Raw genomic sequence first — 12,652 nt, forward strand, 5'->3', positions numbered from 1 at the left:
TCTTGCATGAGCGATGTGTTCAGGAGCCTGGGCCACCATCAGGGTCGCTGTCACCCTCCCTCGTGTGTGAGCTAGGCTGTGGTAGTCTAGAGGCAGGAAGGCAGGCTCCGGAGTGATAAAAACCTACAGGCTGCTTGATTTGGGGCAAATGAAGTTAGACCCCTTGACTCTCAGTCTCCTAATCTGAAAATTGGGATAATAATTGTGTCTTCCTCTTTGGATCCCTGTGAGAAAGCAAGGCAGGTTGTATAAAAAGGTCCAGTGCAATGTCTGGCACTTGGATAAGGGCCCAGTTAGCACAAGCCCCAGGCGGCACGCCCCATCCTGAAGAGTGGAAGTTGCGTGAGATGGGGGCGTGCACGTACCGACTTCTCAGAGATGGGGTGACTACGGGGGTGACGGATGTTGCCCACTACAGGGCAAGGCATTCGGACACCGGGTGTCCTGGATTCCCTGAGGATTCACGAGGGCAGATGGTGGACGACCAAAGGGCTGGGCTGTCAGTCGGACCCAAATGAGCCCCCAGGTCCTTCTCCCCGGGAAACAGCCCCCACATGTGTCCTTCACTCACCCCTCCTGCCCCACGTGGCAAGGTAGGACTCGATCCAGTCAGAGAAGCAGCAGCCCAGGGGCTCTGCTTCCCAGCAACCTAGGCCCCAGGTAGAGAGACCAAGAATACGTGTGAGACAGATGGACAGAGAAAGAGGGAGAGAGAGAGAGGAAAGAGACCAAGAGAGAAAGAGATGGAGAAAGAGACAGAGAGAGACGCAGATTTTGAGAAAGAAGAAGAAGCGAAAGAAAAGGAGAAGTAGGAAGAAAAAAGCGAGAGGACTAGAGAAAACAGAGGGAACGAGAAAAAAAGCGCAAAAAAGTAGAGGAGAAACAGAAGAGCACTCACCAACTGCCTTCAAGGAGGCGTACTTGTTGAGCTCTTTGCCCGGCAGCTGCTGTTCGTAGGGGTTGGAGATCTGGCCCAGGCTGGGGTACGAATGTGGATGGCCCATCTGCTGGAGCAAAGGGGATGTGGGCACTGCGTTGTTCATCTGGGTCGTGTCTGCAGGGGAGGAGAAGCAGGGCGTGGTCACAGGTGGAGCGGGACCTTCTACCCATGCCCACCATCGCCGGGTCCCAATCTGCCCGCCCTCCGGGGACACGAGAGGAGAGCAACAGACACATCAGAACAAGCGGCTCCAGGATCCTCCCTGGAAAGCCGCTGAAGTCGGATGGGTAATATATACATATATGTATACATAATAGATGATTAACTTCAATCATAGTCATGGAAATGCAAGTCAGAACAACAAGGAGAAGCCATTCCTTTGCCAAGAGATGGACAAACATTACAAGTATGGAAAGGACACCAAACTGGCAAAGATGTGGGAAACTGGCCAGTCTCATAACCTCACATGGGAGCCCAATTTGCCATATTTGCAGAAAGGAACATGGCAGTGTGTCTGGAAACGTAAAGTGAAGGTACATTTTGACCAAATAATACCACTTCTGGGGATTGAGCCTACAGAAATAGTGTCAGGATTCATGGATGTTTGTTCAGAGATGTTCTTTGCACCATTGTCTGTAAAGTGACAAAAATGCACATGCACAGAAATGACCTGAATTCCTATGAAGCTGGTAATTCTTAAATAAATTATTGTACATCCATATTACACGACTGGTACATATCATGGAGCTGTTAGGAAAAAAAAATGTGTTTAAGAATGAATTAACCCTAGGGGTGCCTGGGTGGCTCAGTCAGTTGAGCTGCCGACTCTTGATTTCGGCTCAGGTCATGGTCTCAGGGTCGTGGGATTGAGCCCCCGCCTCGGGCTCCCTGCTCAGCAGGGAGTCTGCTTCCCTCTCTCTCCCTCTCCTCCTCCTCCCCTCTCTCTCTCTGTCTCAAATAAATAAATATTTTTTTAAGGAGTTAACTCTATACATGTCAACCTGGATAGTTTCCTTTGGGTTATATTGTTAAGGGAGAAAAAGCAAATGTGAAAGTAATGCATATAATATAGTATCTTTGTTAAAGAAAAGAATATCTATGCATATTGCTTGAGTGGTGCGATTTGCAAAGACAGAAAAAAAATATGCAAAGACACAAGAACCAAGTATTGGCTACTTAGAGGGAATGGGGTTCATGGGGAGAGAGGTTCAAGAAGTCTGTTTGGAGGGAATATTCTCTGAGCTGAGATCCAGAAGTCTAGATGTGGTTATGTGTGGGTAAAGATGGAGGGCGCTGGGGAGGGTGTTCGGGGCAGAGGGAAGGGCATGGCCAGAAGTCCTGAAATTGGAGGGGATGCAGTGTTTTCGGGAATGCAGGATGCCCCCTTGCCTTGAGGCACACGTGGCTGCAGAACAGAGTGTGAGCAAAGTGGAAGGAGGTGGGGCTGGACAGGCCGGCGGGGCCCAGGAGGCCATGTGAAGACTTTCCCCTTCACCGTGAGAGCAGTGGGATGGACGGAGGGAAGGGAAGATGAGACGGGGTGGAGTCCAAACGAGGTGATGATGGTTTGGTTTCAGGCAGGAAATACGGGTTCTCCCCAGCTTCATGAAGCTCATGTACAGATCCAGATAAACATGGCGGTGAATGCTGGTGCTGCCTTGGAAGATCGCCTTTACCTGGGATGCGTGCCCATTTCCCGGCTGCTGTCTTGGCTGCACACAGCTCACAGCTGCCCCTCACACCCAGGAAGTTATTCTCGGGAACCACTGCCCTGGGTTTAGTGTGCTTCGTGCACCTCACCCTCACCACCGGGGGTGGTCGGCAACCAGAGCCTGGCTGACACTAGGACACGCAGACCAGCCCTCTGCCTCAAAGTAGAGATGGTTTTATGAAGCAGTGGGCGCTCCAGAGCTCCCAGGGATTGCAACAAGCAACCTTCTTTCCTAAAGGGCCAGACTATAAAGAGTTCCGTCTTTATGGGCCACACAGACTTGTTACAAATACTCAACTCTGCCCCTTGTAGCAAAAAAGCACAGACGTGATGTCAGTGAATGGGTGTGGCTGTGTACCAATAAAACTTTATTTATAAAAACAGGTGGCTGCGAGATTTGGTCCAAGGGCCATAATTTAACTACCCCTGGTCCAGACTTTATCTGAGACTGCAACCCCATCTTTGAGTGGCTCCTTTATCTTTCCTATTTTGTTACCCTCACAACCTGAGAGGGGCATGTGCATGCGTCCGTGTCTGTGTGTCTGTAGCGCTCCCTCAGAGTCTCATACACCTGAACCCATCTCTCAAGTGCTGCTTCTAGACGATTCAACCCGTGACAGATATGGAATATGTTTGGCTTTAGAAACCAATACACCCAAATGAGAAGAGGCAGGGAGACCACTGCTGAGACACAGAGATAAGAAGAGCACTTTTTATCACTGCACACGCACACAAGCCCGACTGCATAATGGGAAGGTCACCAAACATATGCCACGTAACCCAGCCTCTGGCCAGCACGTGAGGAAGTAGATGTATCCTTCTGCCATGATAGCTTTTTGGCTGAGATTCAGTGGAGGGCCGGAAGGCCCAAGCTTAATGAAATCATGGAAGAGGTGTTGCATAAGGTACAGCTTTTGCCGAAGCATGGACCCCAAGAAATGAGCATGTGATCCAAATCGAACAAATCACGATGCCTCCTTCTTCTCCTAGTGATTGGGCCAGAAGCAAGCATGCGATCTAGGCTGCACCAATCAGAATGCTTCCCTGAGTTTTTCTCTCTGGAACCTCGGAAGTCAAGGAGCCAGGAGGTCATGGATTCAAGTAAGTTTGAACCTACCATGTGCAGTATTTCTTTATTGGGAAGGAATAAGGGCAACAGGAGGAAAGCTGAGAAGATAGGAAAGCCCCTTTCTAATAAGTTAGTATGCTTTGGGGTTACTGTCCCTTGTAATGTAGAGTTTGGACTAGTGTAGTTGTCACGCGGATTCCCTCTGGGAAGTGAAGCTGACCAGAGGAGAGGCTGCCCATGTGGCTATAAAGAAAGGCCTGGGGGTTGTGTCAAGATGGCAAAGGCATTGCTCCTTGGTATTCTACAGAGATTAAGTAGAAATTTCAAATGGCCTCAGTAGTAGATTGGGAATGCCCAAAGACATTCATAAGCTAATTTACTAATGTCTTCATGGTAAGTCCTGTTTTTTCACCCCGGAAGTAGATCCCAATCATGAGCCTGTCTAGTTAAAGAGCTGACCTCTCCCAAGTCCACCCTTTCTCCCAACTCCCTGCTCCCTCAATCCTAGATCCCACCCATTAGGCTCAAATTTTGTTTCCAGGCCTGCCAGGGGAAATGCTAAACACTTAATTAAAGAAAATAAAAAATCTGTAGAGATGTTCCTCATCACTTGGGACAGCCTTTTATATTATTCAACAGAATATTTAATGTGCTATTATAAAGTATATTCTTCTGGATGATTTCTCCCAGGTCTTGAGCTACCTCAAGGGCAGTGAGTAGTTACTTAATGTAAGTGGGCCTGACCAAGATGGCCCACCAAAGGAATCCCTCACAAAAGAAGAGATGGGGCTGCCCCAAAGTCACATTCCTGCTATCACACGCAGAGCCACAGGAAACAAATTTCCAGCCGTTTTAGACAGCCATTTTGTGCTCGCTTCCAGGCATCGAATATTCACAGATATGGAAACCCAGTCTCAGGGCAGCAATCAAGAATTATTAAACAGACATTTGTGACTGGGTGTTTTAAATGTTATTTTCATTTCACTGAATGAGAAGATGGAGCAGACCTGGCAACCCAGATTCTCTGTGAGTTTTGTACAAATATATCCAGCTAAGGAGGAGAAACCAAAGTGTAGATGGGAAGTCAGCCCAGCTTGGAATCCAAGCGAAATAGAACAATAGGGTGAGGGAAGAGCAAAGAGTGGGTAAGATCTGTCCTTGCCAATAGAGGCAAGAAGTAAAGTAAGAGAGAAAGAGAATATGTAGGTATATGCATATATGCATATTTGTATGTATATATGTATGTATGTGTCCATGTATGCATATATTATCTATCTATCCATCTATCTATCATCTATATCTTTTAATTTACATAGTCATGGCCATAGAAGGAATCCAACTGGACCAACAATGTCTTGCTCTCAGGAGGATAGTTTCTCTTGTAGACACACTTTGGCGAGAAATACCTTTCCCACCTCACCTCTGTAGAAAGGTACTTCCTACCCAATGCCACAAGGAAAATTTTCCCTGCCTCATTTTAATTTTGCAACTCATTCTGACTCTTAGAAATAACTAACAAGGACTTGCTGTTCTGGGATGCTGTTTTCCATCAAGAGCCTCAGTCAACAAACAAGAAGTTGATGATGTCCCCGCGCTCGCCTTCCAAAGACAGAAAAGGAGGTCTTACGCATTTAACACTCATTTTCAAAGAAGGGTGGGATAGAGCTACTCTAATTGGAAGCATCTGGCTAACTTACCCCAGGTACCTGCTGTGTAAGTGCCATTATATGTGGTATACCTTAGTCACTGAACAGAAATAAAATAAATGCAATTCAGAGAGGGTCAGCTAAGGTGAAAATGCTCAGTTGCAAACACTGGGAGGATGCTGTGGGCTTCTCAGTGTAGAAGAGACAAGTAACAACTATCAGAAACTGGACCAGTTTGGCTCGTCTTGGAAGAAAAGCAACAATAGCCAGTCTTTCAAGGCACATCACAGGAAGAAGAGCGCAGAATGGCACAAGATGGTCAAAACGGTGTAGTTCTGTGTAGTGTACATTATGTGCCAGGTGCTTGGCAAGGAATTTCTCATGCACTATATCTCCTTTAATTCCTACATCAACCCTATGAGGTAGAGATCTACAGACAATATATCTTTTAAAATAAGGTTTTCATTGTAGAACAATTTTAGATTTATAGAAATACTGCAAAGATGGCACCAAGAGGGGCGCCTGGGTGATGCAGACAGTTAGGCGGTGGACTCTTGGTTTCAGCTCAGGCCGTGACCTCAGGATTGTGAGATCGGGCCCCACGATGGTCTCCGTGCTCATCGCGGAGTCTAACTGAATTCTATCTCTCTCTGCCCCTCCCCACCATGCTCACTCTCTCGCTCTCTCTCCCTAAAATAAATAAATAAATCTTAAAAAATAAATGGTGCCGAGAGTTCCCATATATACCCCAGGCCCAGTTCCCCTAACATCTTGTGTTGTATGGTACATTTGTTACAAATAATGAACCACTTTGATAAATTACTATCAACAGAAGTCCACAATTTATTCAGGTTTCCCCAGCTTTGACCTAATGTCCTTTTCCTGTTCCAGAATCTCATCCAATTACCACATTAAATGTAGTCATCACCTTTCCTTAGGTATCTCTTGGCTGTTAGTTTCTTAGACTTTTGTTGTTTTTGATGATTTTGACAGTTTCGAGGACTGCCAGCCAGGTATTGTGTAGAATGGCCCTTGAGTGGAATTTGTCTGATGTTTTTCTCTTGACTATACTGAGGTTATGGGTTTGGGTGAGGAGAACTGTAAAGTGACATTCTCATCATCACCCATCAGGGATACATACTATGATGCTTTATCACTGTTGATGTTAACCTTCATCACCTGCCTGAGGTAGTGTCTGTCAAGTTTCTCCACTGAAAAAGTATTCTATTATTTTTTCTCTTTCCATGCCATACTCTTTAAGCCACTCTGCACAACCCATACTTAAAGATCAAGGAGTTATGTTCCACCCCTTTCAGTATAGAGTTTCTATGTAAATTATTTAGAATTCTTCTTCATGGGAGATTTGTCTCTTTATCTCCACTTAATTATTCAACCATTTATTTTTATCACTGTGGACACACAGACACGTATTTTATTACTTTGGGTTATAAACCAATACTATTTTATTTTGTTTTTTCTCAAAATGTTCCAGGTTTGACCATTGGAAACTTCCAGTTGGCTCCTATGGCCCCTTTTTCAGAGCCTCCTTGCTCTCTAGTGATACAAGATGCTCTGGGTTCATCTTGTATATTCCCTGTCCAGTGCTAGAATCAGCCATCTCTCCAAAGAGCCTTGGTTCTTTTTATTGTAGAATTGTGTTAGCAACTAAGATCTGGGTGCTGGGTGTGCTCATTGCTTCTGGTCTCTCTCTGCTGACAGAGTAAGGAAATCTATGTGTGTGTACTAATTCATATGTACAGGTGTCTACAAATATTTGTATATGCAACCATCTGTATCTACCTTAAGCTAAACATGAGTTCATCCTGCTATCTCTAACTCTAATCACATGGATCATTCTAGGCTCCTCCTCTTGCTTATTTGTAAGCTCTTACTCTAACAATAAGAAACATGGCTCCCAATATCCACTATCCGTTCACTCAGTTGTTAAGTCCAGAATACATGTCTATCGATATCAGAATTATTACCCCAGATCCCCATGGGAAACAACTTTATCACCTAGAGCACAGTCTTGAGGACAATGGATTTTTCAAATTATTAATGTGTTTTTCTCTTCTGTCTTCCTACATACGTGATGGGCATGACATTCACATGTCTGGGTAAGGCTGGGGAATTAGGATTTATTACAGAAGGAACACAAAGAAAAATGATGATGGTGATATTAATTAGTTAATGATGAAGATGGTGAAGACACACTTATATACATAATACACAAAGAAGTGTTATTAGGTACCAGGCACTATTCTGTATAAGAACTAATCCCATCATTCCAAGAATCTCTATGAGATACTATTATTAACCCCATTTTGCAGAGGAAGAAATCAAGGCACAGAGAGGCTTTGTAACTTGCCCAAACTTATACCACTTGCATATAGCAGAGCTACACTTTGGACCTAGCCTTCTGACTCGGGAATTTGTGCTCTTGGCCACTTCCTTATTGGCTCTAAGGGAGTTAAATTCAAACTTCTGACATTCAAAAAATTATTTTGCAGCCAGACAATAATACAATTTTAAGTCACATGACTGACTTTGGAAAGTTTTTTTTTTAATTCCTTTCTCTCTTTTTTTTTTAGATTTTAAATTCCAGTAGGTTAACATAGTGCTATATTAGTTTCAGATGTATAATGTAGTGATTCAACAATTCCTAATTCATTCATATCATTCAACATATCACCCAATGCTCATCACAAGTGCACTCCTTATTCCCCATCACCTATTTCACCCATCCCCCCACCCAACTCCCCTCTGATAACCGTCAGTGTGTTCTCTATAGTGGAGAGTCTGTTTCTTGATTTGTCTCTCTCTTTTTTCCTTTGGTCTTTTTTTTGGGGGGGGGGCAGGAGTTGTTTCTTAAATTCCACATGTAAGTGAAATCATGGTATTTGTCTTTCTCTGACTGACTTATTTCACTTAGCATTATACTCTCTAGCTCCATCCATGTTGCAAATGGCAAGATTTCGTTCTTTCTGATGGCTGAGTAATCTTCCATTGTGTATATATATATACCACATCTTCTTTATCCATTCACCTAACGATGGACACTGAGACTGCTTCCATAATTTGGCTGTTGTAGATAATGCTACTATAAACATCGGGGTGCATGAATCCCTTTGAATTAGTGTATGTCTTTTAAATACCCAATAGTGCGACTACTGGATCGCAGGTAGTTCTATTTTTAACTTTTTGAGGACCCCTCCCATACCTTTCTCTCCATTCTTTAGCATATCGAGGACCGGACTGGGTAGGCAAGACCACAGAGTTTTTGTCAAGGGTGGGCCAGGGAAGCAAAAGGATGGGAAGCCATCCTCCTCTGATTCTAGGGAAATGAGAAAATGACAAGGAGAGAGAGAGCGAGCTGAAGGAATGTCATTTGACTTTCCCTCTTTGATTGGGGAGAATGATGGGTGAGGGAAATGCTGAGGGCAGGGATCTCTCATCTCACTGCTGTGTTTGGAACTCTGGGAGACACTCAAAGTGAAGAAGCTCTGAGCTGTCAGGGGGTAGCTCAGCCAGTTAAGACACGAAGTGGTATGACCCGACTACCAGATTGCCCAGTTGATCTTCCTCAAGGACCCACATATACCAGATGGCCTCAAAGTAGGAATCCTGCTACAGGACCTCTCATTGTCGGGCAGTGGGTTCCACGCGGTGGCAGAAAGTGTTTCCTTTCACTTTATTCTACTCTCCTTTCTCTCCCAAGCAGATGGTTAGCATGCGCCAACTCAGACAAAAGTCACAAACTCAGAAAGGCCAAATAGAAAACCACATTAACCATATTAAAAAACAAAAACAAAAACAAAAACCCTATTTAAGTATCACAGTCCTAATTTACATATAAGGAAATCGAAGCCCAGAGAGGTTGAGGTGCTTGCCCAAAGTCACACAGCATGTTAGTAACTGTCAGGATTCGATCCCAGGTTTGTCTGATGGCAAAACAGGTGTTTCCTCCACTAAGTTAAGCAGCCTGTAGCAAGGACAGGAAGAAACTGGAGGCTCGGCATTGAGCGTCCTCTATGTACTTCTGTCTTGAGTATATTCCTTCTTATAAAATTTCCCACTCAGATCAGTAAACCACTGGCCAGATCTATGTCTTCTTGTTTCCTTTTTCATCCAGAGAACAGAACTTACTGTTACAACCGAGGGAACGAGCGGGCCTCCCCCCGGCCCCCATCCTGAGAATCCCTTACTGCCTTGTGGAATGCACCTGTGCTCTGACCTCTCCATCTTGCTCACCCATCCATTCCTCCTCATATATTTGAGCATCTGCGGTGTGCCAGACATTCTGCTTGGTGGACAAGTCTTAGCTCTTGCACCACCTACTAATTAGAGGAACTCAACAAATTTTCCCATTTTTTCAACACCCAAGAGGTTGCCCGGACGGCGAGGCCATGTTGGTCCTGCCCAGGTTTCTCCAGGCCCACTCTCCCCAACATACTCTCCGTGCCTGATGGCACACCTTCGCTGCCACAGAGTGGTCCCAGAGCCACAAGCAGCAGCATCTGCCATGACATAATGAAGTAAAAATGGAATTTTGACTCAGTCAGTTCTGGATTCAAATTCTGGCTCTTCCCTTTGCCAATAACATCTTGGGGTATATCAGTGATAACACCTGCCTGAGCCTCAGTCTTCAGCTCTAACATGGGGACATAGCAGCTTCCTCTGGGGCGGGGGGCGGAGGTGTGCTATGAGATTTGGAGCATGTACACAGTGCTCAGCATCCCGCCTGAAACAGAGTAACCATCCGAGACAGTATAACCAAACCGTTATTGCCTGCAGTTGTCCAGGAAGCAAAAATGACAGGATGGGGTGGCCACGAAAAGAGAGTGAGAGGTTTTCCTAAGGCCCTCCCTGGACTCGGGATTCTTGGACATATTCCAGATCATTCAGTTGTCTCAGAACAGGACAAATGAGAGAGAATAGGGAGGAGATGTTTCTGCAGGGGCCCGTAGCACTGGTTAATTCTCAACAACAACAAAAAAGAGAATACATGTACAGAAATCATAGCAAAGCTCTGGCTTTTAGCTCTGTGTTCCTTTCTATCCTTTCCAAACCTTTGTGCCCAGTATCCTTTGAAAGAGAAAACCTGAAAATTATAGTTTGAAACACCATGTAGATTTTTTCCTCTGGCCACAAGCAAGCAAAAAAAAAAAAAAAAATCAAATCCAACTCAAAATTACCCTGAATTTGTCGAAAGAGAACAGAGCAGGCTAGGCTCTCACCAGAAAAGGTTTATGTAGAAAGAGAATTAAATCCATCTTATTGAATCTTGGTGGCAGAGGGACCAGCAAGGATTTGCAATGGAGCAAAAAATGCACATATATCATTGTAAAACCTTTGGTAAATGAGGCATTTGTGTTACCCATGGGTTTATATCTCTAAGCATGCAAAACATTTTTTTTTTATTTTGACCATTTAGGATGGGAATATTTTAAAACTGGAGTTGTTATATATTTATTTAATGTTCACTTCTGGCCAGTTTTTATGCAGGCTCTGGGGCGGGGGGCAGAGATTCATTTCAAGTCTCAGGTTGTGCCCCAAGGAGATGATAGTCTAGGACAGGAAACTGACTAAGGGTCACGCCGGGGATGTGGAGAACCCTTAAGACCGGTGTAGTTAGTGCCGTGATACAGCAAAACACAGAGTCCTGTGACGGCACAAGGGACACTGTGCCTCACCCAGTGTTAGAAGGTAGGAGAGCTTCTTCATCTACGTTCTGAGAAAGAGAGATTATCAAAGACAGTAACAGAGGACGATTTTAATTGGAAGAAGCATCGTGAGCATGTTCAAGAAACGCCCATTTATTGGCATCCCTTCTGAAATGGGACATCTTCAAGGTGGGTTAACTCTCCACTGAAGGCTCAGCATCGTCATTGTAAATACCAAAGGCTGTCTTGTGTGCACAGAGGCCATCTCCCCAAAGTCAAGGTCATGAGCCCATCTACCACTGCTTGGATGCCCCGTCCCTTGATAGCCCAGTGTGGCCTGAACGCTTCTTTCCTGCCCCTTGTCCTCTTCTCCTTCCCATGCACCCCCTTCCCCCCAATGCCATCTACTTGGCACTTTTCTTTTCCCCTCCATCATGGTTAGTCCTTTATTAGCTGCGTGGTAAGCAGCAGCCTGTCCTCTTGGCTTTCATTATTATCAGTCCAAATGTGTTGTGGGATTAGAAACTAGATACCCAAGCTTGTTAGAATAAGTTGGAAAGTAACAATTAGCCATAGGTAAAAATACTATTTTCTTCTGCAAAATGCTTCCCTTTTTCTCCTACATCTTTCCCAAGCTGACTCTGAATCATCTTTCCAGGGTCAGCTTATACATCATACCCTCCAGGGGACCTTCCTCACCCTCTCCTCCCCTAAATACTTCTGCACCTCAGCCCAGCATCTGCTAGGGCTGCCATAACCACAGAGGGGGGCTTTTAATAACAGAAATGTATCATCTTACAGTTCTAGGGGCTGGAAGGCTAAGATCAAAGTGTTGGTAGAATCGGTTCCTTCTAAGGTGGTGAGGGAAAATGTGTTCCTATGCCTCTCTCCTAGCCTCTGGTGGTTTGCGGGCAATCTTTGGCATTCCTGAGCTGGTGGAAGGATCACCCCAATATCTGCCTCCATCCTCACATGGCGTTCTCTTTACAAGCATGTCTGTGTCTAAATTCCCCTTTTTTATAAGGACATTGGTTATACCGGATTGGGGCCCACCCTACTCTAGTATGACCTCCACTTAACTAATTTACATCTGCCAACAACCCAATCCCCAAATATGGTCACATTCTGGGGCACTGAGCATTAGGACTTCAGTGTATCAATTCGAGAGGGACAGGATTCAGTTTGCTTCTTTAGCCACAGAAATACTTCTATTTATTCCCAATGCCTGTTTTCCCATACCGCTGAGGTCAGGGAATATGTTCAATCTCCTCCACCCCTCCGTTCCCAGTTCCCAGAGCTTCCTCCATGGAACTGAATTCTAACTAACACACAGGAGAGGATGCGGAGGAAAAAAAAAAAAGACCATTTTTTCAGGTACCTGCTATGTGACAGGCAATATGCAAGGAGCTTTACGTAAAAGTCAGGTTTTTCGCTAAGAAAAAATGCATTATATGGGTTGGCTTAGCAACAGCCATTTTTGATGCTCTGAAACTTGTTTTGTTTTGTTTTCTTTTTGGACTATATGTGCCCTGGCTAAGTATTTTGTTTCTGGACAATTTGATGCCTGGGACAGCAAACGACAACAACAGAAAAGCAGAGCAATAAAACAAATGAGGGAACTGG

The 12,652-nt window shown here is 44.8% G+C and overlaps 1 protein-coding gene across 2 annotated transcripts in view; it reads right to left on the reverse strand.

The window, feature by feature from the left end:
- The window catches only part of SHISA9 (shisa family member 9), a 285,510-nt gene that overhangs the window by 27,588 nt on the left and 245,270 nt on the right, over nucleotides 1–12,652 (reverse strand). For both annotated transcript variants that reach the window (XM_073899486.1, XM_025855644.2), the window contains exon 3: nucleotides 899–1,054. In XM_073899486.1, the coding sequence (XP_073755587.1) occupies nucleotides 899–1,054 (156 nt within the window). The remainder of the gene's footprint in view (nucleotides 1–898; nucleotides 1,055–12,652) is intronic.

This window comes from Callorhinus ursinus, unplaced genomic scaffold, assembly GCF_003265705.2.
Source record: "Callorhinus ursinus isolate GAN/ISIS: 27379988/994484 unplaced genomic scaffold, GSC_fseal_2.0 scaffold13, whole genome shotgun sequence".
Lineage (NCBI taxonomy): Eukaryota > Metazoa > Chordata > Mammalia > Carnivora > Otariidae > Callorhinus > Callorhinus ursinus.